The sequence below is a fragment of the Symsagittifera roscoffensis genome, chromosome 8 (genome assembly GCF_963678635.1).
Source record: "Symsagittifera roscoffensis chromosome 8, txSymRosc1.1, whole genome shotgun sequence".
NCBI classification, from domain to species: Eukaryota; Metazoa; Xenacoelomorpha; order Acoela; family Convolutidae; genus Symsagittifera; species Symsagittifera roscoffensis.
Genome location: NC_087069.1, coordinates 33546851 through 33569574, shown reverse-complemented (window position 1 = coordinate 33569574; position 22724 = coordinate 33546851). Strand labels below are relative to the sequence as shown.

Below are 22724 nucleotides of genomic sequence, written 5' to 3'. Positions count from 1 at the left end.
TATACAGCTGTCAAATACACTTTTTGTCGTGTTTTCGCTAGTGTTTGCGAAGCGTAGCTTCGCGTCCGGGTTTAAATATGGAAACTGCAATTGTATGCTGTCGGCGTTTTTGTGTGATTTGAATGGACATTTGAGGCGTTACACGCTGTTCTGATAGTAGTTGTGAGACTTCAATTACTCAAATTGGAGCTACAGAATTCTTGGGAGATAAAATTGAATAAAAAGACAGCGACCAGGTTAGAAAAACTTTTTTTTTCGTAGACATTTAATAAATTAGTTCAGCTTACACATAAGCAGTGCTTCTGAAGCGATGTTCGTTTTAAACACTTGAAGTTTGATGGCGGGTCTATAAAGTTAATGTTGAATAGTTGAACAAAATTATTGACACTATGATTAACTCAGAAGATAAAAGACGAACTTGCCAACTGCTTGTGCACAAACCGATGCTCAATTGAAGAATCTGGGTGCTCTGCGAAGGTTCTTCTACGATGTTTTTCAAGCAGAAATAATCATCAAAATGAATGCAGTTGAGGCCTAATATGATGGTGGTAAAAAATCGATATCTATTTCGATGAGCTGGTGAGAAATTGGCAAGGAATTTGAATATTATAGGAGTACAATAGGAGGTAACCATCGATGAGACCACCTAAGTCCCTGGTAATTGAGCTGTTCTAACATACGAAGTGAGCAGACACAAAGAAAGTGCTGCACAAGGAAAAAAAAATAAAAAAAGCCACCTCGTCACCTAGGAGTTAACCTGGTCGCAGTAACTTAAAATAGTTTTACTCTTTTTATTTTAAGGTTTTTCCACGTAAGTAACCCTGATAAAGGGGAAAGGTATAAAAAGTGACACTTGGTTTTGTTTTAAAAAAGTAACAGAGCTAATAAATCAAACTAATAAATCAACTACTAAGAAAACAAACTAATAAACCAAAATATGTAAGATTTGTTCAGAATAGCGAATAAGAAGTTAAAACCGTTATTTGCGAGTACTGATTGCAGCAACTTTGGCTGCATTTTCTCACTGAGCGTCGATGTTGATCAAGCACTAAGCATAAATCGGGTCACTTAATTCCTATTTCAGAGCTACCAGGTAAAATATCCGATTCGTCGAACAATTCGCTCTAAAACGAAATTATTGATCAGCAGCTAGTGCTATTTAATAAGTTTATCACAACAATTAGGCACCCCGTTCAGTTTGATTTCTATTGTGATTGTTTGTGCTGAAATTCATTTAACCGCCGTGGTGTTAGGAATTAGCAGAACGGTTTCTAGCATACCAATCTTCTGGCTGACTCAGAACGATTAGCAAGTCTGAAGGCTAACTTCAAACCCGGCATTGGTGATAAGGCACCGCTCGCTTCGCTGTGCATCCATTCGGAACGAAGATTATTGTGCGTGTAAATCTGCTAATTAAGACGGTTGTTTTCAAAGTTGAAAGTTTTGTTGCAATTGTGAGATAATTGTCTTAATTGGGGAAGTTTTATCCAAGATTGAGCGTCTTTTTGAGTCTGTCAATCAATCATGCATCAGTTTATTACGTTGTCTGCTAAAAGATTAATTTTTCATTTTTTATGCTTAAAGGTTGGTCTGCTTAATAAGCGGCCCCCAAGCGCTATCAATTGGCAGGTTTTCTTTAATAGCTCTGGAAAGAGGACTATTTCATCTGACGAGATAATGGTGGCATTTTTTCTGAATTCTATTTTTCCAGCTCCTAAAAAGCCCATTTAAAGATTTGAATTTGAGATTATAGGTTAGTGATTTCAGTAATTAGGGGAAGGTCTCGAGAAACTTTCGCTCGAACGAGAAAGGAACTACGAAAACTTTTTTTTTTCTTTAAGCGTACATAAAATTCAAAGTGCATAACAGATACAGAGTCCCGGTCGATGAGTATGTACGATGTGGTGGGAATAGAGACAGAGACAGACTCTCCATTTCTCATTAATTTTCAGTTTTCCTATTCATATTTCGATACCTTTCAACATGGTTGACTTTCTATTACTTATTTTGACCACGTCTGGGTGGAGAAACAAAGGAGAGAGGTTTCAGAGGAGTTTCTTTTGCCTTAGAGTATTTACGGGTGTGTTTTAGTTTTTTTTGTTCAGAATATTTGAAAAATGAGAAGGAATTTTGTATTCGGGTGTGTTTTAGTTTTCCTCGCAAAATCCGGTACCACAAATAGTCATCAGAGTGTGTCGATGGATATATCATATTAAAGCCCTTTCAGTTGTGATTCGAACGACTTTTCAAGTTTTTAGAAGGCTTATTATAGAAAAATATAAAATGAAATTTTAGTTTTCTTCCAGAAAAATTATTGTTTGAAGTTTTTAGTGCCAGTTTTGAAACAAAAAATTTCAAAATTACATCAATATCCGCAAAAAAAACTATTTGAAAATGTAGACAATTTTTTTGATTTTTCATGTACCGCAAATGATCACTCAAAATCAGTTACCGCAAATGATCATTGAAATGGGTTGAAGATGTCGCGGTGTCGAGTAAAGTTGTTCCAGTGTCGTTTTTATGAATATGGCATCGGTTCTTTCTGTGGTATTTGTACAGCAACCGGCTATCCTTCCTTGTTATTGTTTTTGAAGAAAAAATTTTGGTTCTTTGTTTATAAATAAACAAGACTGCTCGTATCAGGGCGAAACCCTGAATGTTCCGACTGCCTTTTAAGCTTTATGAAGCAGTAATAACATGAAGAAAATTAAATGTAATAAAAATAGAATAAATTTTTTTTTCTAAAGTTTGAAATTTTTAAATGAAATTCATCCCCCCACACGCCATATAAGGTACAAAAGGATAGATTTCGCTCCTTGTAACAAATAAATTATGGCAAATAAGCTTCTTGCAACCAATTTGGAACGATTTCTAAGACGGATTAAATCTCCGCTTACGCGTTAAGAGCGCGAAATATATCGCGCGTTAATTGTCCCAATTCGGCCAAAATGGCAATCTTTAAACCACCATAACTTTACGAAAAATGATCACAGGTGAAATATTTTTTCAAATTTAAGCTCAGGACAACAATACCTTTCGAATGATATTAAAAATTTCCGCCAAAAATGGCTAGTTAAAATGTCGAAATTTGTCTGAAGAAAAAAAAACCCACCCCGAGCACAAATATTCCGTTACTTTCGTATCGAAAGTCGGAACAATAAAATAAACAAAAGTATTTCTCAGTTTTGTTTTTTATTTAAACAAAGACCTAAAGTGATTCTTGCATTTGCTTGAGTGGCAAAAACCTAAAGATAACAAAATTAGTCGGTACAAGTTACTACGTTAATTGTCGAATTATTTAAGTTATTTATGGCGTTGTTTTTGGACTAAATTAGGTCTTGTCATGATTTTTGTATTAATGTTGAGTTATTTGTGAGACACAATTTATGATTTGAATTCAAAATTTCACGGCAAGTTTTTTTTAAATAGAGGAAACAATTAATTGAAATATAAAGTTAGAAATAAAAAGTTTTATGGTATAACACAAGATTTCGGTAAGCGACGCTATCAGTTATTACGCTTTTGAATGATCCGCCTCCCCTTCAACGTTATGATTTCAAAAAATTGATGAAATTTAAAAAAGAAGTTTGAAAGCATCGCTGCATTTCAGTTTCGAACAATTTCTGAGCCAGATGAAATAGCCGCTTACGGGTTTTGTAGCACAAATAATATATCGCGTGTTTTGATAAATTTTTATGGCAATTTCAAACTTCTCAAACAAAAAAAATTACAGGTTAAATTTCTTTTGAAATTAAGCCCAGAACAGGACGTCAATACCTTTCGTATTGTATATTAAAAAACTCTGCTAGAATTTGGCTGGTCAAAATTTGCCAAAAAAACAGCACAAATTTTCCAACATTTCCATCGAAATTGCGGAACAATAAAAATCATAACAATATTAACGCGTCTCCTGTGGGATTCGCTCCTTTAATTTTTTAGAACAGTTAGATCCTAGCTCTAATCTTTTGTATTTCAGAGAACTATGTATATATTGCTGTACATATTATCTTTGATGACAAATGGCGTGTTTTGTAACCTGGGAAAACCTGCGGAGCAGGACCTCAACATGATTTTCGGTGAGTCACATCGGCTAAATGAAGGCATCAGAATATCTTTATATTATTCAGTATCATGTTTGCCATTAGCAAGTTCATCAGATAACTGTGGTGTATAGTCAAAGAGTTTTGAGTCGGTGGTAAAATCTGGATACTTGTGAAATAGGTCAAAGTCTCTGAGCATAAAAAGATAAGCTACCTTAGAGAAAAATGGCACTAAAAACCAAATTAGAATTCATGGCGTTCATAAAAGCGTAGTACGGCGTATTGAGTACCGGATTGTTTCAAGTGTTGCTCCCTCATTCAGCGTTAGTCAGCCAGCCTGTAGTCTTGATATTTGAATTTGTTCTGTTAGATCTGAGCTAAAAAAAATTGTTTTGACAAGTTTGAGCCAAAATGCTCAAGGCATGCTAGCCAAGTTTTTGAATTGAAGCGGCGCCCGTGAATTAATCTGTTTTTTTTTTTTCAATTGTCAGACATGAAGCACCAGTATAGCTATCCGGATGGTCTGAGGTCCACCAGCAACCTCAACGGCGACAGATGTTTCGACAAGGTACGATTTTATGAAGCGCCGCAAAATCTGATAATTATGATGAGAGCGTATGTTTTGTGTGGCGCCATGTTTTAAATCTGGGTTTTTTTTTTGTTGCGTAGCCTGGTTCCTTAGTCTCAGTAAAAATAGATCTGTTTTTGCAGGCAAAAATCAACAAAAAAGCCCGTTCGATTATCTGGGAATATTTGGCCGAAAAATGTTCGGATTCCGTGCTCACTACCCTCTCAAAATTTGAATTTGAGCAGATTGGCGCAGGAAATTTTTCGAAAAAAAAGTGAGGGGTTCATCGGTCTGACCCCAGTTTAAGAAATGGTGCCGCCTCTGAAATTTGCTTCTGAATTCATTTATTTATCCTTGCGATAAGCAAGGGTGTTGCACTCGGGTTCTAGACTTTTGTTTTCCCATAAATAATTTTAAGCGCAGAATAGTCAAAGGTGTAGGAATGGCAAATTTCACACATGTTCAATTTCATGGAAATTCAAATAAAACTAACTTCATTTGGGTAGTAAATAGGTGTAGTATGTTTCCGGTGTTAATTTGTTTTCAGAAAATTTTCTTTAAAAAATTTTGATTTTTCGGATTTGTGGTTTTCGGCCTAGTTTCCGTCGGTCTAATTCCCGTTTTTTTTTAAAATGAAATTTGTTTTATTTGTTGTTTTTTTTCGACTTTTTTGTTTAGTAGGGATTATATTTTGATCTTGAGTTTTTTTACTCTTGTTATTGAAACTTTGTCATTTTACCAAGTCTTGTTTCAATAATTTTTTTACGGTTTTTTTTATTAAACGATTTCAGATTATATTTTATGGCACAATGAACTTCTATTGCGTTGTTTCGATGGCAAAATTTCTATTCTACTAAATCAGGTTTTATTACAAACTCGAAAGCAACTGTCTTGAAATCGGGAACAAGACTTTTTCCAGGAAACAAATTTTCTTACACAAGTTAACTTTTCTTCAACTTGCTTTTTTATTGAGCGTTCACAACCTCACTCGGCCTAGAATAACGCCGTCGATTTTGTACCCTATGGTCTGGGGTTCGACTCTTAGCCTGACCGTGTTTTTTCAGTATATATGCATTTGAACAATAAGTTCGATAAAAATTGAATTGTTGCTAAAATTTTGTCGGCTCAGTTGCCACATCACAAATCTTTTTTGTCCTGTAAGCAATTTTCAATGCAAACGCAAGCGTTGTTCTTTGTAGGTTCAGGGAGGTGGACTTGGAATTTTTCTTTTTTTTTAAAAGTCGGTTTGTTTTTCGGCTCTACAGGTGTCTGCTCAAAAATTGTCTGCTTAGTTGCCACATAAGTGATTTTTCTTCTTTTGCGCTGTAGGCAACTTCCTCTGTAGTTGAAAGTGCAAATGTTGTTCATTCTAGTCTCAAGTGAGACTTGAAATTGTAAAGACTTTTATGAAATCATTTTTTTCTGCTCACCTTGTGTCTTCATAAAGGTTGACGGCTTTATTTCCTCTTCGTAAGTTTTTTCCCGCTGCTAATTTAATTTTCAAATTTCTATCATGTTAGCCTAGAATGAAATTCTATCGAGACATACGAAAATTTATTTCTTGGTAGACCTATTTTTTTAACGTTTTCCATTATTTCTGTTTTTATTTTTGTGTTAAATCGCAAGTGATGCGAAGCTACGCTTCGCCTCTGGGTTGTAATTTAGATCGTTTTATAAATCCTTTTTAAGAAAATTTATTTTATTTTCTTTGTTCTATTTTAGTTGTGGTCGAAGAAATAAATGTCTATACCATTTTTAGAATATCAATGACCTCAATTCAAAGTCGAAAAACTATTCATCTGCGATTAATTTTGATTGGACCAATTCAAGGAGAGAAAAGGACATGTAGTGATGGGTATTTGAAATGCTTTTCATTACTTTCCTTTTGGAGTGATTGTTGTAGTCGGAACATTCTGCGGGATTTAACAGCGACTGACTATTCTCTTTTATTCTTTTATTAAACGATTTCAGATTATTTTTTATGGCACAATGAACTTGTATTGCGTTGTTTCGATGGCAAAAATCCTATTCGACTAAATCAGGTTTCATTACAAACTCGAAAGCAACTGTCTTGAAATTGGGAACAAGACTTTTTCCAGGAAACAAATTTTCTTACACAAGTTAACTTTTCTTCAACTTGCTTTTTTATTGAGCCTTCACAACCTCACTCGGCCTCGAATAACGCCGTCGATTTTGTACCCTATGGTCTGGGGTTCGACTCGTAGCCTGACCGTGTTTTTTCAGTATATATGCAATTGAACAATAAGTTCGATAAAAATTGAATTGTTGCTAAAATTTTGTCGGCTCAGTTGCCACATCACAAATCTTGTTTGTCCTGTAAGCAACTTTCAATGCAAACGCAAGTGTTGTTCTTTGAGTGTTCAGGGAGGTGGACTTGAAATGTTTCTTTTTTTTAAAAAGTCGGTTTGTTTTTCGGCTCAACAGGTGTCTGCTCAAAAATTGTCTGCTTAGTTGCCACATAAATGATTTTTTTTCTCTTGCGCTGTAGGCAACTTACTCTGTAGTTGAAAGTGCAAATGTTGTTCATTCTAGTCTCAGGTGAGACTTGAAATTGTAAAGACTTTTATGAAATCATTTTTTTCTGCTCAACTTGTGTCTTCATAAAGATTGACGGATTTATTTCCTCTTCGTAAGTTTTTTCCGCTGCTAATTTAATTTTCAAATTTCTATCATGTTAGCCTAGAATGAAATTCTATGGAGACATGCGAAAATTTATTTCTTGGTAGACCTATTTTTTTAACGTTTTCCATTATTTCTGCTTCTGTTTTTATTTTTGTGTTTAATCGCAAGTGATGCGGAGCTCCGCTTCGCCTCTGGGTTGTAATTTAGATCGTTTTATAAATCCTTTCTAAGAAAATTTCTTTTATTTTCTTTGTTCTATTAATTGTGGTCGAAGAAATAAATGTCTATAGCATTTTTAAAATATCAATGACCTCAATCCAAAGTCGAAAAACGATTCATCTGCGATTAATTTTGATTGGACCAATTCACGGAGAGAAAAGGACATGTAGTGATGGGTATTTGAAATGCTTTTCATTACTTTCCTTTTGGAGTGATTATTGTAGTCGGAACATTCTGCGGGATATAACAGCGACTGACTATTTTCTTTTATTCTTTCTTGTCAGGTGCGTTGCTTCATGTCAGAGTGGGACTACATGAGTGAGTTCTCGACTGATCTGAGCGCCACTTACCAGTCTCTATTCTGGGTGGTGGAGCCTCCTTCTGAGTGGTGGATGAATGCGGAGAATGACAATGCAAACTACTCTGTCAGTCTCAACTGCAGAGCACAGAGCTACGACTACGACTCACATGTGTTCTACGAGTAAGTTTAATCAAAATTAGCCAAGCTATTGTAGCCAGGTAGTAGAGTTTTTTTGCGCATAAAACTTAATGAACAGAATTGGCGCTTGAGATGTTGGGTGTTTTATAATAAATTCAATTTCAATGAAGGCTAGCTGTCATGCTTTTTTGTGTGGCGGCAAGTGGGGTGACGACGTTTATTAAATATTCAACAGCTTAGGAGCGGACATTCTTTGATTCTGCTTTCGGCTGATTTCCAAAACTGCGTTCGATTGGTTTGAAAACTGCTTTGGGCTGTTTTTTTTTGTTTTAAACACAAGAAAACGGTTGTTATATTTCACCTATTTTTGAAATGATTTGAATGCAATATCTGTATGCTGCTCATGTGTTTTATTCGTTTTATCGGTGGCTTGTGTTTGAAAGACAGTAAGGACATTTTGCAAGACTTTGGACTCTAAATCTTTGTCGAAGGTTCGAATCCTGATGTCTCATTTGGTTTTGTTTTTCAAAGTTTAATGACCTACTTTTGCTTTTTCTTGCCATAAAACTCCATTATGCCAGTTTTTGATGCTTTTGTTAGCAAAGTTCAGCCTCGGTTTTATGTCAAACTTCGCAATCTTTCAACAAAAACACATGTCACATCAAATGAATAGAAGAAAATGTATTTATCAGGTGGCGTAAATCGATAACTGGCGGCCAGGAGATAAGCATTGACGAGAATGACCCAAGGATATCGATAGTGAGTGGTCGGCTCAATATCCACCGGCCGAGGAGGGAGGACGCAGGAGTGTACAGGTGCTACGCCAGAAACAGACTGGCCACTATTGTCAGCCGGGAGACAAGACTCAGGGCAGGCAGTGAGTCATTTCGATACATCACCCATCCAACTATTAAGGACTAATCTATTGTTTAAAAGGCCGTCTCAAATGTCGAATTATTATTAGACAGCAATTCAATCGGGATTACCATTGATCCTGCGAGTACTTTTGTCGGTTAGTGTTTTTGTCGGTTGATCCTGCGAGCGTAGTGATAATGCGCATGCTTAGGACAACAAAGCTAGGGGTTCGGTTGCGGCCAGGAGCATTACTTTTTGGAAATTGGCAAACTTTCTGGTTTGAACATTTAAGTTGGGCATAATTTTTGTGGGTTGTTTTTTTTACGTTAGAATGAATTTTTACTAATTCAAGCAATTTTTACGAATTGATGGTAATTTGGTCCTGTCCTGTAATGGTCCGAGTAATTGCGTTACAAAAAAATGGCCCAAGTTTTTCTGTGAAAAAAACCGAATTTTTTGTGCGATTTAATATTGAAGAGAGAAAGAATTCATTTCTCATTTTGTTAATGATAAATATGCATATAACGTGAATTTAAACATGAAGCACCAGAACCAGTGAGGGGACAGTTAACGAACCCAATTGGGTTACAGAGCACTGCCCGTTTTATCAAATGAAATACGAAATTTGAGAGCTTCAAAGAAAAAGAAAAATATATAAATCTGAAAACATAAAAGAAGATATTGGAAAAAATACTTAAGTTTGAATAAACAAAAAGCAGCAAATCCATGGCATTGTCTAGACAGGTTAATGATATAAGGTCCACGCTCTGCATCAATATTTAAAATGATTGTTCAATCGTTGTCGGTATAAAACCAAATTAAATAAGAAAAAGTTCAAATTAATCACTCATAATTTCTGAAACTCGCTAGTCCTAGGCACCTCTATTCGGTTTCAAAAACAAAACTAGAACTTGTTCACTTTACGGATACTGCTTCTACTAATGGTTTCCCTTCCCTTGAAGCCTCTCTATCATCAGTAGAACTGATTGGGGGCTAAACGGTCAGTAGACACCTAACTGAGACCATGCGGCAGTAACAAGCGAACAAGCCCAAGTGGGGTTTTCAAAACGCCGAAAACACATTGAAAACCATATAACATTATATTCAAAAAAACTTGAAACATGTAGGCATTCCGCATCTGTCATTCTTCGGCATTATCCTTGCATCCAAAAGAAATGTCAACAAAAAACAAATTTGATTAGCTCTTCATTGCTTAATATAAACAAATCACGAATTTCGTGGACAATGCATTGAATATCTGAATTGGAAACTTGATCAAAATTTTTTTGGAATGAAGGAATTTTGTCTAAGTATAATAAAGAGCTTAGCTCCTCTGTAGCTAATTGAGATATTAAGATTTTTTAAAAATTCTTTTGTTTCTTCGTTTCACTTGAAGTCAACAAGAAAGGATTCGATTTTTTTTCTTTTTTTTTTACCACATGATTGCGTCATGCGTTTTGAATTGTTCTAACCGTCATCGCCTATTTTCCAAGAATTTTTTGGAAAACAGTTTGTTGCGATTTTTCAAATCGAACCGTCATCCGCTCTTTCTTGATGCGCATGCAAACTTAAAGTCCAATTCCCACAGAGCCCTCGCCTCTTCTTTTCTTTCATCAGCATGATGAAGCTTCATGTCGATGAGGCTCAGCCCATCCCGTATGACGGTTAGCCAGACGATGATGGAGATCCACGATCAGATGCGTTTTTATTCGGCTGAATTGTTCTTGGCTGCGCTTGTTGATTGCTGACAGCAATGCTCTCTCCTAGCTATTTGGAAGTGTCTTTTGCCATTTCACATATTTTAACTAAATATAAGCGTGCTTAAGGCAATTAAATGCAATTGAAAATTTAAGTATGCAGAATGCTATTAGGTAACCATAACTAAGTGTTCCTTCTTTATTCATAATCTTGGCTCTTTAACGTATTTTTCATTATTTTGTGTATGTGAAGTTTATATACTTGCAGTTGTGTGTGATGTATGTCATATGATTGTGTTCAGCCACGCCCGTGAAGCGAGACCGTTTAACTGTGGCCGAGAGACGGATCACCTTCACCACCTCCGAGACCCAGCGACTCATGTGCGAGGGAGAAGTCACTCCCCCCAGAGGGGTGCCTGGACTGCAGTTCATGTGGAAGAGGGACTACACTGGACTGGGAAATATGCCACTGCAAGAGTACATCACAGAAACAAGTGACTTTAATAAGTTTGTACATGTGAGGAATGGAGATCTCTACTTCCTCCAACCTGCGTAAGTCTAGACTTCTGGCTTGTAATTCATATCACCTGTCGCGTGCCTAACATAGAAGAGGCGTTACCCCCCGCCCGGCCCCTCAATTCTGGTTGCCAAGGTTTTCCAAAGGGTCCATTTTTGGCTGGCTAGCATCAAAAGTTTTCTAAAGGCCAATATAACTAAATTTAAATTTAAACTAAATATAACTAGCGCAGTTTTTTGGTCGAACATTTTCTGGAACATTTTCTGGAGGGTCTTTATAATATTTTCGGAGAGCTCGGAAAATCAAATTGGTCGTGACCGAAAAACCACACCCTTTCAGTAATGTATAAATGATAATTTTAACTGGAATAAAAATCTCTTGGAAATAGTTAACTAAGGTTCCCTAACTATAGTTAACTAAAAACAAAACCAAAATGGGTCGGAGAATCAAAAATAGCCAAGAAGTCAACACAGGTTAAACTTTCCGAGTCTCGATCAATAGGAGACCATATTTGACTACCTACGAGATTTGTTTGATGTAGTCAAATTGGCTGGAAACACACCGTACGCCTTAATTCCTTCCAACCCCGCGAAGTGGTCGGAACAATACAATACACTGATTGTGCATTACTGCTTTTTTCATAAGTATAAATTAAAATGATATGTTTTCAAGGTAATTAGTTTTGACTTTTGAAGTTAATGTCATTGTTAAGCTAGCGGTCTTTCCTATTTTGTATTTAAGGTTACGGCTTTTGTTATTTATCCTGTCACCTATGATACCTAGTAAAGAATTGCCACCCCTATAAAGATCTAGCTCAACGATTGGTTATATGTAAATTTTGTACATCCGAACGAATCTCCCACCTACTGCAAAAGAGGGATAGAGAGATCCATCTTTTCTGTCAAATAAATTAAGTGCAATGATTTTGTTGAGATCTTGGTGTTTATAAAGGTTACAATTTTAAGCTATTGAATGAGATTGAAATTTTTTTCTTATAGGCCAGACGACACAGGACTGTACACGTGTATGTATCGCAACATATTTGAACCCATCCAACTGGACGGGGCTTTCGACTGGGTCACCACCAATGCACTGGATGTGACCTTCAGCAGTGGGTATCCCTCGGACAAGGAGCCAAACATAGTGAACAGGGAGTCCAGTATAAAGATCCAGAGGGGCTTCAATCTCACACTCACTTGTGGGTTCAAAGCGGGGTAAGAACTTATTATTTTTTGAAGTATTGTTCGTTGCTCCGGAATGGATTCTTGGTTGTGATTTTGTTTGTGATAAATTGGTACAAGTTGAATCAAGGGAAGCAAGCATCACGGGATCAAAAAAACGTCTCTCAGAAATAGTTTTTTTTGCTAATAGCGATCTTCCAGACCGTTTTTCTATCTCTTAAAGGTTATTAATAAATCAGTTTGATGAATATGAGCCTATACTAGAAACAATTTGTTATTATTGCTATCTACAAATATTTATTTAATTCGTTTGATCGTAATTCTCTTTTTTGTTCTAAAGAGCTACTGGCACTTCCTACAGTCGTAAGTACTCTGTGACGTGGGACCTGCCCTCTCAGAGACCCCGTGATGCCCCTGAGCCCCTCTACCTGAACGGGGGAGTGAATCTGTTCCTGGAGAAAGTGGAGCTGACAGACTCTGGAGAGTACAGGTGCACTGTGTTCGATGATGATAGCCTGCAGAGGAATTTCGATGACTACGGATTCCAAGTCACTGTTTATTGTAAGTCTCATCTCCATTTTTGATTAAGAGTAATGAACGCAGTGAGTACTCTTATATAGATCTTGCTGATTTTTTTTTTAAGGAAAAAGTCTTGAAATTTGTTCATGCTAAGTTTTGATTTTTCGCGGCTTAACTTGTGATTTCTTTTTAAGTTCAGTGTATTTCCATGGTTGAAAGGAAGGCAAACTCCACTATTGAACAGCAAAAGTGTAAAGGTCACGAAAAACGTGATCGACTACTCATTTCGAAAATTGAAATTATTTATCAGATTTCCCAGCGAAATGAAAGTTTTGCCAGCGAAATGATTTCCCAGCGAAATAAAAGTATTGATCCAGTTTTCTCAAATAGGGTTAATTAAATTGAAGCTAAAGCTTTAAAAATCATGGATATTTAAAGCTTCAGCTTTACTTACGAAATCAATGGAAGCGGATAAACCCTCGTGAAACATTTTACCTTAAATTTGCAGTCACGAAAATTCAACAGTGAAAAAATCATACATTCGATAATATTGTACCTTAAATTTGCAGTCACGAAAATTCAACAGTGAAAAAATCGTGCATTCGATAATATTTTACCTTAAATTTGCAGTCACGAAAATTCAACAGTGAAAAAATCATGCATTCGATAATATTCGATAGTTTTAGCTGACATAAAATGATAACATGGAAAACTTCAAGCAATCTAGTAATAACAAAACGAACATAGCCAATTGACAGTTGGAAAAGAGTAATGAACGCAAGGAAACTAAAAAATAAGTTAAAAAAATGAACGTAGTGAAGACTTTTATATAGGTCTTGCTGATTTTTTTCTGTGTTTTTTTTCAGGAAAAGTATTGAAATTTTTTCACTCTCAATTTTGATTTTTCGCGGCTTGACTTGTTTTTTTTTTAAGTTTTAGTGCATTTTTATTGTTAAAAGGAAGGCAAACTCCTTTATTGAACAGCAAAATTGTAAAGGTCACGCAAAACGTGATCGACTTCTGATTTTGAATATGGAAATTAATTATCAGATTTCCCAGCTAAATAAAAGTTTTACCTATTGATCCAGTTTTCTCAAATTAGTTTTTTTTAACAAGAAAGTCTACAAATTCAAAGAGCTGTAAGGCCATCTAATTTTTTATTCGAAATTCAAACTTGAAGATTTTTGAAAAAACAAGTAGTTTTTTTCAGTTTCTTTGCGTTTATTACTCTTTTCCAACTGTCAGTTGGCTATGATTTTTAAGAGCCTTCAACTTTTGAATTTCGAAGAAAAAAATAGATGGCCTTAAAGCTTTTTGAATTTGTAGAACAATTAATGATGGACACTTTTTGTTAAAAATAACTTAATTTAAACAAACAAGTTCATCATAAAATGTTCTACGAATTCAAAGAGCTTTAAGGCCATCTATTTTTTCTTCGAAATTCAAATTTTGAAGGCTCTTGAAAAAAAAAAACAAGTCAGTTTTTTTTATTTTCTTTGCGTTCATTACTCTTTTCCAACTGTCAGTTGGCTATGCTTGTTTTGTAATAACTAGATTGCTTGAAGAAGTTTTCCATGTTATCATTTTATGTAAACTAAAACTATTTTAATGGATTAAATATTATCGAATGCATAAGTTTTTCACTGTTGAATTTTGGTGGCTGCAATTTTAAGGTAAAATGTTTCACGAAGATCCGCTTCCATTAATTTTGTAAGTAAAGCTGAAGCTTTAAATATCCGTGATTTTTTTGAGTATATTGCACGAGTCGCCCGTTTTATTTTTTGACTTGTGACACGTGACGCCTGATATCTATCACGGGAATTCGTGTGCGAGATATTAGGTGCTAAATTTGCTAAAAATTGTAGAGGGGTGAAATGAGCGAAGATTGTATTTTGAGTGTCTAATCAATGTTTGCAGCTGTCCCCTTCCTGCTCACATCTTTGCCCAAAATGATCGCCCTTAGACCCGGCCAGGAGATGACCCTGTCTTGTGAGGCTAATGGGGAGCCAGCCCCAACGTACCACTGGTACATTGATGGAAACAGACAGAGGTCAGTACAGGACAACAGTTATGAGATCACTCTGGCGGAGATAGGCAACAATGGCGTGTACCAGGTGTGTTGATTTCTGCCAATGCTTGAGTTGCTTTTCCCTCTCGTTGTTTTTTGTCGTATTAGTCAAAAATAATAGAGAAATTGCACGAGAATTGTATAAAAAAAGCTTGTAGCAATTATGTTTACACGTCGAAGTCGTTAAGCACTTTAAATATTTATGTATTATTTGCTGATGTTTTTTGTGTTGCAGTGTGAGGCTTCGAATGAGCATGGGTCAGTGGTGAGTACAAGCACAGTGAGAGTGCTGTCGATGGAGCCTCTGTTTGAGTACCAGTTGGAACCCCCAGTGGATGTGAATGTGGAAGCCGGACAGGGGCAGATAGTGCAGATACACTGCAAGCCATTCTCTCTAGCATCACCTGTCTTCCAGTGGACCAGGTTTGTAATTTTCACTTAGATATGATGGTGTAAATGAGTCAAACAATTTAAACTTGCTTTGAACCTCTTAATTGTTCAATTTTGTTCAAATAAAAAAGGAATTACGCTTTGGTCACAATCTCGAAATATACCGTTGCCATGTGTCCTGATTTTGTTATGCTTTCGAAAAACAGGGTGGCAATTAATAAGTTTTTCATACTGGATTAAAAAAACGCTGTTTAATTTTTTGAGGCTAGCCTTTTTTTTGATCTCGCACGAAAAGATTTTTTAACCTCGTAATTGGTTTATTCGCGTAAAGAATATTTGTTCGGTTTTAATGCAAATTGTGTGATTTTTCAAAATGAATGTTAATTAAAATCAAAATATGATGAAGGGTGTGGTTGAAAAGTGAGTTAATTTTTGTTCAGATCCAATCTGGTTGTGAGTAATTCGACAGGACAGTTTCCCAAGTACACAGTGTATCCCAATGGGACTTTACTGATCACCAATGTGCAACAGGACGACGCCGGCAGCTACATCTGCAAAGCCACAGCCGGAGGATCAAGGGATAACACCTACATGTTGAGGGTGCTTCGTAAGTACATCCAGCGGGCCTTTTTCCTTTATCTCATTTTTTCAATTTTGCAATGTGATCGAGGAAATGAAATGAATTTGCGTTTGATTTCTTGAATGGACTTTGTCTAGCTCGAGTCAGTAATGTTGTTCGTTTTGGGCGTAAGAGGTAAAAGACCACATAGAACTGAAGCGTTTTTGAGATTTGCCATGGCCAAAGGAATAAGTTGATAGAAATTTATGATTGCCAATCAGAATTCATTATTCAAAATCCTACGAAAGAGTGACAATATAGTCAGAGTTTTATTTGGCAAATCTCAAATTTTTAACTGGTGGCTCAAATTTTGTTCTCGTGTAACATTGAGATAAGAAATAGTTCTCAAAGTTAAATCCGCTGAACTGCCCTACGCTTGGTTTTGTATAGCTTGTGAAAAGTTGTGCCTTTTGGAAAATGAACTAATTGACCCGTGCGACTAATCATCTTCAGCGTCAATCTTTCGACTCAGGTTTACTTGTTCTTTTTTAATATCTGTTCTCTTTTAGCACCCCTGTCCCTGGAGACTGGATCCAGTGCAATAGATGGCAGCCAGCAGTACACAGTGCTTCTCAACAGGACAGTGGACATGCAGTGTAGACTGAGAAGTCCAAGCGAGACTGACGGAGTGTTCGTGTGGCAACTCAACGAAAGAATACTACAATTGACGCCTCCACATCAAAGGACTCAAGTGGAAAGGTCGGCTAGTTTTCTAATAGAGGCCAGGCCATTCATCTGCTTGAAAAAAGCATACTCTGGTGTTTATTACGCTTGCGATTAGCAAACGTTATCCAATATAGGTTTTTTCCGGGCTAACAATTTGCTTAACACAATCACTTGAACAATTTATGCTGGTCACGATCTGTAGCATTGGAAATTTCATAGCATCTGTTCTCTGCTTTATTTGGGGCTAGTGTTTGTGATCAAGTAAGCGTCCGTGGCTCAGTGGTTAGTGCGTGAGACTCGTAATCTCTGGGTCGCGATTGGTCGGAAATTGAATCCGAGACGTAGCCGAGTTTTGACTAAATTAAAGCTTATTTCTACTTTTTATTATTGCATTTTATAGAACTACTTTTTGGTCGTGTTCTCGCTGGTGTTTGTCAAAAGCTTCACCTCAGTGTGACACGCTCATTTTCTTGAAAATTCAAATTTAATTACTTAAATTAGCAACTACTGGAAATCGCTCTATCAAGAGTCTAAGCATTGTATGTGTAATTGAGAGTCGAGTAACGTAGTTCAGACTCTTAAATAGGTCGTGATGAGTTTTTTTGGGAAAAATTTGAATTTTGTTTAGGCTCAATTTTTCTTTTCGCGGTTTGATTTCGCTTTTAGTTTCTTTTAAGTTCATCTCATTCACGTTCTTAAAAGGCAAACTCCACTATCGAACAGCAAAATTGTAAAGGTCGCGAAAAACGTGATTGACTTCTAATTTCAAAAATGGATTTAAGTATCAGATTTCCCAGCGAAATAAAAATTTTACCTTTTGATTCAGGTTTCTCAAATTGGGTTAATTTTTATCAAATCTTAATTTTAGCCAGTCATAAATTGTTCTAGGTTTTCAAATAGCTTCAAGGCCATCTGTTTTTTTTTCTTAGAAAACAAAAGTCAATGTTTTTTTTTGATGTCAAAACAAAAGTTAATGTTTTTTTGTTTACTTGCGTTTACTGACTCTTTTCCAACTGTCTGTTGGCTATGTTTGAGTTCAATTCAAGTTCATTTGCTAGAAGGCAGGCAAAATACACTCCTATTTTTCTATTTTTCAATTCCTATAAATCGAATTGCATTCGATACCAATTGTGATATCAGTTTTTTACGAGTCGATGAACGTAGTTTGGACTCTTTCATAAGTCCTGATTATTTTTTTCAAGGAAAAGTCTTAAAATGCTCTAGTATCAAAAGAGGTGCATTGATACTTATAAATGCACATGTGAATGCCCTTAGGCTTATATGCCTTTTTCAGCTCAATTCAAGTTCATTTGCTAGAAGGAAGGCAAAACGCTTTCTCGAATTATGAATGCTGAAACGGCGCGAAAAAACGTGTAATCGATTTCTCGTTCCGAATTTACATTTCAGAGTTCTTTTGATAAGACAGATAACACAGGACCCTATTTTAAATTTGGACCCCTCGCGAGTTAAGGACTGCAAATTGAATCTTGCGTCTGCGTTATAATATGACGACCCAAAAGATGAGAATGCTTTTTACAACAAAATTTGAAGGAAAATGTATTTGGATTTGAAACCGGGGCAGCATATGTTAGAACATTCAACGTGCGAACATATAAGTTAAAGACAATCAAATAGAGTCGAAGTGTGTGTGTATGCAATGTTGTTGTAACTCGCACATCGTTGCTCATCTGTCACAGAGTTATTCTATCAGCCTTGTCCTCCTCCTCTTCCCGGTTTGTCCTCTCTGGGTGGTATCCCAGTCAACAGGGGGCAATACACAAGTGGGGTGATGATAGAAGCAGCGAACTCACCCACCAAGTAGAAGCCAAGTTGGGACGTCTGGCCAGATACTAAATTGGATCTATAACTCTTCGCAAAGAAAAATTCTGTCAGCCGGACGGCATCGTAGAAAATTTCAAAACAATGAAAGGCCTTCAATTAAAACTCAGAATTTCGGGTTGTTGTTCCAAAAAGTTTTTCTTTTTTTCCGAAACGTTTTTACTTACGAAACTTAGACCAATTTTTTTTTTAGTTTTGTGTGGATTATGTTTGTTTCGATTGTTTGGTCGAATGGAAATGCGTGCGTTAAATGATTTCCAACTTGACTTTTTGGAGCCAAATTTGGAGGTATGCTCACCGATAGCTGGTCCAGTAATGCGCGCAGGGTTTATGGGACCCCCAGTGATGGGTATGAGACATAAGTTAGTCACGACCACCACCAGACCCACACTGAGTGCTATGTTTCCATTCTGCACTGGTCGGGCCTCGTCAGTGCAGCGAAGAACCTATAAATAATCTGAAATAAGGCTAAAAATAGTTTTGTTGGGACTGTTGTCCTTCTATCTTTCGTATCGTTTGTCAGCAATCCTTATTGATCAAATTTAGTTAATAGAGAGCTATTGTTGAATGTTGGAAATTTACAAAGCTGGAAGCCTAAATTAATATTAAATAATTTTCCGCTCAAAGCGAAAGAAGACTTTTGTAGGGTCATTGAACAGAAAAAACTATACCTGCATGATGAGCATGCCCGTGAACAGAAACTCGTAGGCCATCCCTTGCCACTCATAGCCAACTTCCATCTTGGGAACACAGCTGTCAAACTCCACACCACCATCCACAGTAGTATCATTAAAAGAGGAACCACTCGTCATCAGGAGTACCAGTCCGGATCCAGTTACAGATCCCCCGATTTGAGCCAGTATGTAGAATGCACATCTGAAGAGTGAGATCTGTCCGTTGGCTAGGAGTGCAACAGATACAGCTGCGGCCGGATACTTTCTGATTATGGTGTTCATTGCCAAAGACTTATTTTGAAAAGAGTGGCGATATTAGCACGGAGTGCAAGAAATATTTGAAAAACTAGAAGTTAAAACGAGTGATAGATAGTGGGCAAAAGAAATGTCCGTTTCATCTGGAATACACATAATGTAAGGATCAAATCTAATCACTTAGTTTTTCAAATGACAAATTGTCTTATCAATTAAGTTTTTTGCGATTAGGAGTAATGAACGTAGTGAAGACTCTGATATAGGTCTTGCTGATTTTTTGTTCAGGAAAAAATCTTTAAGTATTGATGCACTTAGGTATAATGGACTTTTTGAGTTCAATTGAAATTCATCTGCTGAAAATGACGTAAATTGCACTCTCCCAATACGCACGTGGAAATGGCGAGAAAAAACGTGAATGATTTCTAGTTTCGAAAGTGGAATTTGTTTTTAAGAATTCCCAGTGGAATAAAAAACTTTACCTATTGATCCAGTTTTCTCTAGCTGGGTTCATGTTATCAAACAAGCGCCAATCATAAATTGTTATAGAAATTCAAAGAGATTAAAGGGCATCTATTTTTTTCTTTGAAATTCGAAAGATGAGATTTGTTCAAGAAAGTCAGTGTTGTTTTTATGTTTACTTGCGTTCATTATTTTTTTCAATCTTCGATTGGCTATGTTTTACGCTGAAATGAGATATCAGTGCCCACCGGTATCAAATTTAATGCTGATGCACAAATGGGGCTTATGATGTGAATTTTTAAGACCGCTTAAAAAACGTAACTAGCTGGCAGAAAATATCCCTGGATTGATGTTCGCTCCTGAAACACTGTCAATCATATGGACCAACACAGCAATACACAGTCCAGTTCCGAGAGATCCAGCTACCAAGTCATTTGGACTCCATACTCCGATTAGACAAGAGAGGAGAAAGAAGAATGTTCCGATGAACTCCCCGAATACTCCGCGCCAAAATGGGAGAGTCCGCAGGTCGGACATGCCGAGCGAATAGTTGCGACCGAGAATCCGCATAGTGCTTGTTGTTGTATTAACACCTGCTGGTTAAATACTTGAGTAGAATGAACTTCAAGTTACAATTTTTAGTTTTAAAGAATCCAACGACTTAATGAATTTTTCGTTGGGTCCAATATTTTTTTCGTTTTCGTACTGTGGTAAGTCGACAAAAAGAAAATGTGCTATCATGCAAATTCAGTAACTTCCGTCAGGTTGTTTTTCCTTTTTCTAAACAATATTATTAATTGAAAAAAATAATGAATGACAGGTTTCGGTTGTCTGAAATTATGCGGTGAAGTTCTCCTTTCTTCCGAAGAAGACTTCGCCTTATTATTCAACTGCGATGTCAAAAATTAATTTTAATTAAAGTACTTTTTTAATTGACGGTTTTTTTGAACGACTACGCCTTTTATCTATGGTTTATTATTCGTGAAAAAATGCGGCGTTGTCGATCGTGTCTGCTAATTCAATGGGAATGGTTTTTGCGAAAAAATGTGATAGTTTTGTATTGTTTTCGTTTTTTTTTTTTCGGTAACCAGCGTCGCGTTATGTTCGAAATTAATATATTGTTTTCCAGTTTCATTCATTTTGTTTCCAAGTTTTTTTTTGCTCATTAAAAACATCATTTTCCTTGTCACCTTTGACATTTGTAAATATTGGACATTTTTTGTCGCATTTTGGGGTTTAGCAGTTACGTTCAACTGTTTTTACAAGATGCAACAAAAATAAATAAGATGTAATTCTTACCGGTCAGAACAAGGAAACTCGCTGTAGAAGTTTTTTTTGGGTTTTTTGTTAAATTTTGTGTTCAAAGATGATTACCTGCAGCGTCCGGTGTGATGTTCCATTTGCTCGGTTGCAATGATTAAAGAGTTCTTAGAGTGTAACAGCCCATTATTTATGGGCTGATAGTTGTGAAATTAGATAAGTAGTTTTGAAATAAGATGGAATCCATTGATCTGAGTGGGAATTAGTTTTGAAGAATTTGTACGAGGGTTTGATGAAAGCTGGCTGTTGAACAAGGCTTTGAGTGGTTTGTATTTAGTGGTTAGTTAATCATGAAATATGACTTGATTATTGTGGTGTATTTTACTTGCTAAAAGGAGGGTCCTGTGTTTTGATGTAATCTTGCGTTTACTATGGATATTATATTATGCTTATGCCAAAATATCCTAAAAATGATAGGTGTTTTAGTTGATGTCATAGAATCGATTTGTTAGATCAGCTCTTTTGAAAATTCGACCACTGCATCCGAGCTAATGGCTAAATACTAAATAATCAAACTTTTTATACAAATTTCAAAAAACTATATATTGATCAGTGTGATTTATCAATTTATCAGTCAAAGCTAACCTGATAGCTGGTAACTTTGTCTTTCGAAGCTTCTTCAAGTCAAAATCTGCTTTGGTTTGGTGAAGCAGAAACGTTGTTATATATACATAAGAACAATTTCTAAATTTTAAATTTTGTCTCAGAAACCAGTTGAGTTGACATTTGGCCTATTAGTTTTTACTTTTTCTGATCAATCGTCGTCATTGAAAAGTGGATTGTAATTTTAGGCTCCCTGACGAACTAAATGACTGCTCAATTTATTATCTGTGTTTCTTGATGGTCTAAATGAAGTTAAATGAAGCGGCGAGTCCTATTGAAAACTATCACTTAGGCTTTTAAATTAAGTATGGTATCTATTACATTCTATTCATGGTATTAAATCCATCGCGTTTTTGACTATCCATAAAGGAAACTAAAAAATCAGAACCAGTTTTCGTCATCCCTGATACGGCGTGGATTTTGAACTACAAAAAATGAACAGTCACCAAAACATGAAATATTAGGCCGGAATAATTTGTGAAAGGAGTCTACCTCAAACCCAAGCTAAATAGGACTCCTCAGTTTCTTGAGCTACATTAAGCTATGCCTTTGTCGAAATGCTTTGGCGGGGGGAAATTTCGTCTTTACGCTTTTCTCGCTAAAATCAATGTCGAGGAAAGTCTGTTGAAAATTAAGATTCTTGATAGTTTTTATTTGTATTTTATTCTAAGGCGCTGACAGATACTTTTACACTTGCGAGCAGAGTAGTGTGTTAGTACGAACCTTTTTTTCTGACCGTACTCGCAAATAAAAGTGTTCACTTATTTTGTGGCACTTTTGCTATAATCACGATCTGTAGCATTGGAAATTTCATAGCATATGTTCTTAGCTTTATTTGTGGCTTTATTAAACGTCCGTGGCTGAGTGGTTAGTGCGTGAGACTCATAATCTCTAGGTTGGAGTCGGTCAGAGATCGATCCCGGGACGTAGCCGAATTTTAACTAATTCGAGGCTTATTTCTACTTTTTCTTATCACACATTATATAGCTGCTTTTTGTCGTGTTCTGGCTAGTGTTTACGAAGCGACGCTTAACCTCTGTGTAATTAATGCAATTAGATAATAGTGTACAAGAATGAGGTCATTTTAGGTAAAATATCATTAAAATTGCAGTAGAATTTATTCTATTCTGTGTATATTAGTCTGAAAAAACGG

At 36.2% G+C, this 22724-nt stretch overlaps 3 protein-coding genes across 11 annotated transcripts in view; 1 reads left to right on the top strand and 2 right to left on the bottom strand.

The window, feature by feature from the left end:
- The window catches only part of LOC134852832 (NPC intracellular cholesterol transporter 1-like), a 188775-nt gene extending 187373 nt beyond the window's left edge, over nucleotides 1-1402 (bottom strand). For all 5 annotated transcript variants that reach the window (XM_063868654.1, XM_063868656.1, XM_063868655.1 and 2 more), the window contains exon 1: nucleotides 1158-1402. The gene's annotated coding sequence lies outside the window, so the exon portion shown is untranslated. The remainder of the gene's footprint in view (nucleotides 1-1157) is intronic.
- LOC134852833 (contactin-4-like) overlaps nucleotides 1-22724 on the top strand; it is a 207828-nt gene that overhangs the window by 150520 nt on the left and 34584 nt on the right. The window contains exons 2-12 of the mRNA XM_063868660.1: nucleotides 3977-4076; nucleotides 4532-4608; nucleotides 7755-7951; nucleotides 8602-8786; nucleotides 10764-11013; nucleotides 11977-12192; nucleotides 12500-12720; nucleotides 14596-14792; nucleotides 14982-15169; nucleotides 15577-15743; nucleotides 16265-16454. Of these exons, the coding sequence (XP_063724730.1) occupies nucleotides 3983-4076; nucleotides 4532-4608; nucleotides 7755-7951; nucleotides 8602-8786; nucleotides 10764-11013; nucleotides 11977-12192; nucleotides 12500-12720; nucleotides 14596-14792; nucleotides 14982-15169; nucleotides 15577-15743; nucleotides 16265-16454 (1982 nt within the window). The 5' untranslated portion in view covers nucleotides 3977-3982. The remainder of the gene's footprint in view (nucleotides 1-3976; nucleotides 4077-4531; nucleotides 4609-7754; nucleotides 7952-8601; nucleotides 8787-10763; nucleotides 11014-11976; nucleotides 12193-12499; nucleotides 12721-14595; nucleotides 14793-14981; nucleotides 15170-15576; nucleotides 15744-16264; nucleotides 16455-22724) is intronic.
- On the bottom strand, nucleotides 18064-21687 carry LOC134853245 (aquaporin-like). Of its 5 annotated transcripts, none has more exons than XM_063869216.1 (5): nucleotides 21554-21687; nucleotides 19993-20241; nucleotides 18932-19185; nucleotides 18559-18706; nucleotides 18064-18271 (listed from the first exon to the last, which is right to left on the bottom strand). In XM_063869216.1, exons 2-5 carry the CDS (start codon nucleotides 20216-20218, stop codon nucleotides 18129-18131), a joined length of 771 nt encoding a protein of 256 aa, XP_063725286.1. In that variant the 5' UTR covers nucleotides 20219-20241; nucleotides 21554-21687; the 3' UTR covers nucleotides 18064-18128. The 5 variants fall into 5 exon arrangements, with proteins under 5 accessions (XP_063725286.1, XP_063725283.1, XP_063725285.1 ...); XM_063869213.1 differs by lacking the exon at nucleotides 21554-21687 and adding an exon at nucleotides 21023-21085 and having other exon boundaries at nucleotides 19993-20244; XM_063869215.1 differs by lacking the exon at nucleotides 21554-21687 and adding an exon at nucleotides 21023-21085.

What these genes read in the sequence shown, in the direction of transcription:
- LOC134853245 (XM_063869216.1), bottom strand. Translation starts at nt 20,218, where the DNA reads ATGCGGATTCTCGGTCGCAACTATTCGCTCGGCATGTCCGACCTGCGG. An exon ending in CGGGCATGCTCATCATGCAG is followed by an intron (nt 18,707 to 18,931) that starts GTATAGTTTTTT and finishes GATTATTTATAG; the next exon opens with GTTCTTCGCTGCACTGACGA. An exon ending in CATTACTGGACCAGCTATCG is followed by an intron (nt 18,272 to 18,558) that starts GTGAGCATACCT and finishes GATCCAATTTAG; the next exon opens with TATCTGGCCAGACGTCCCAA.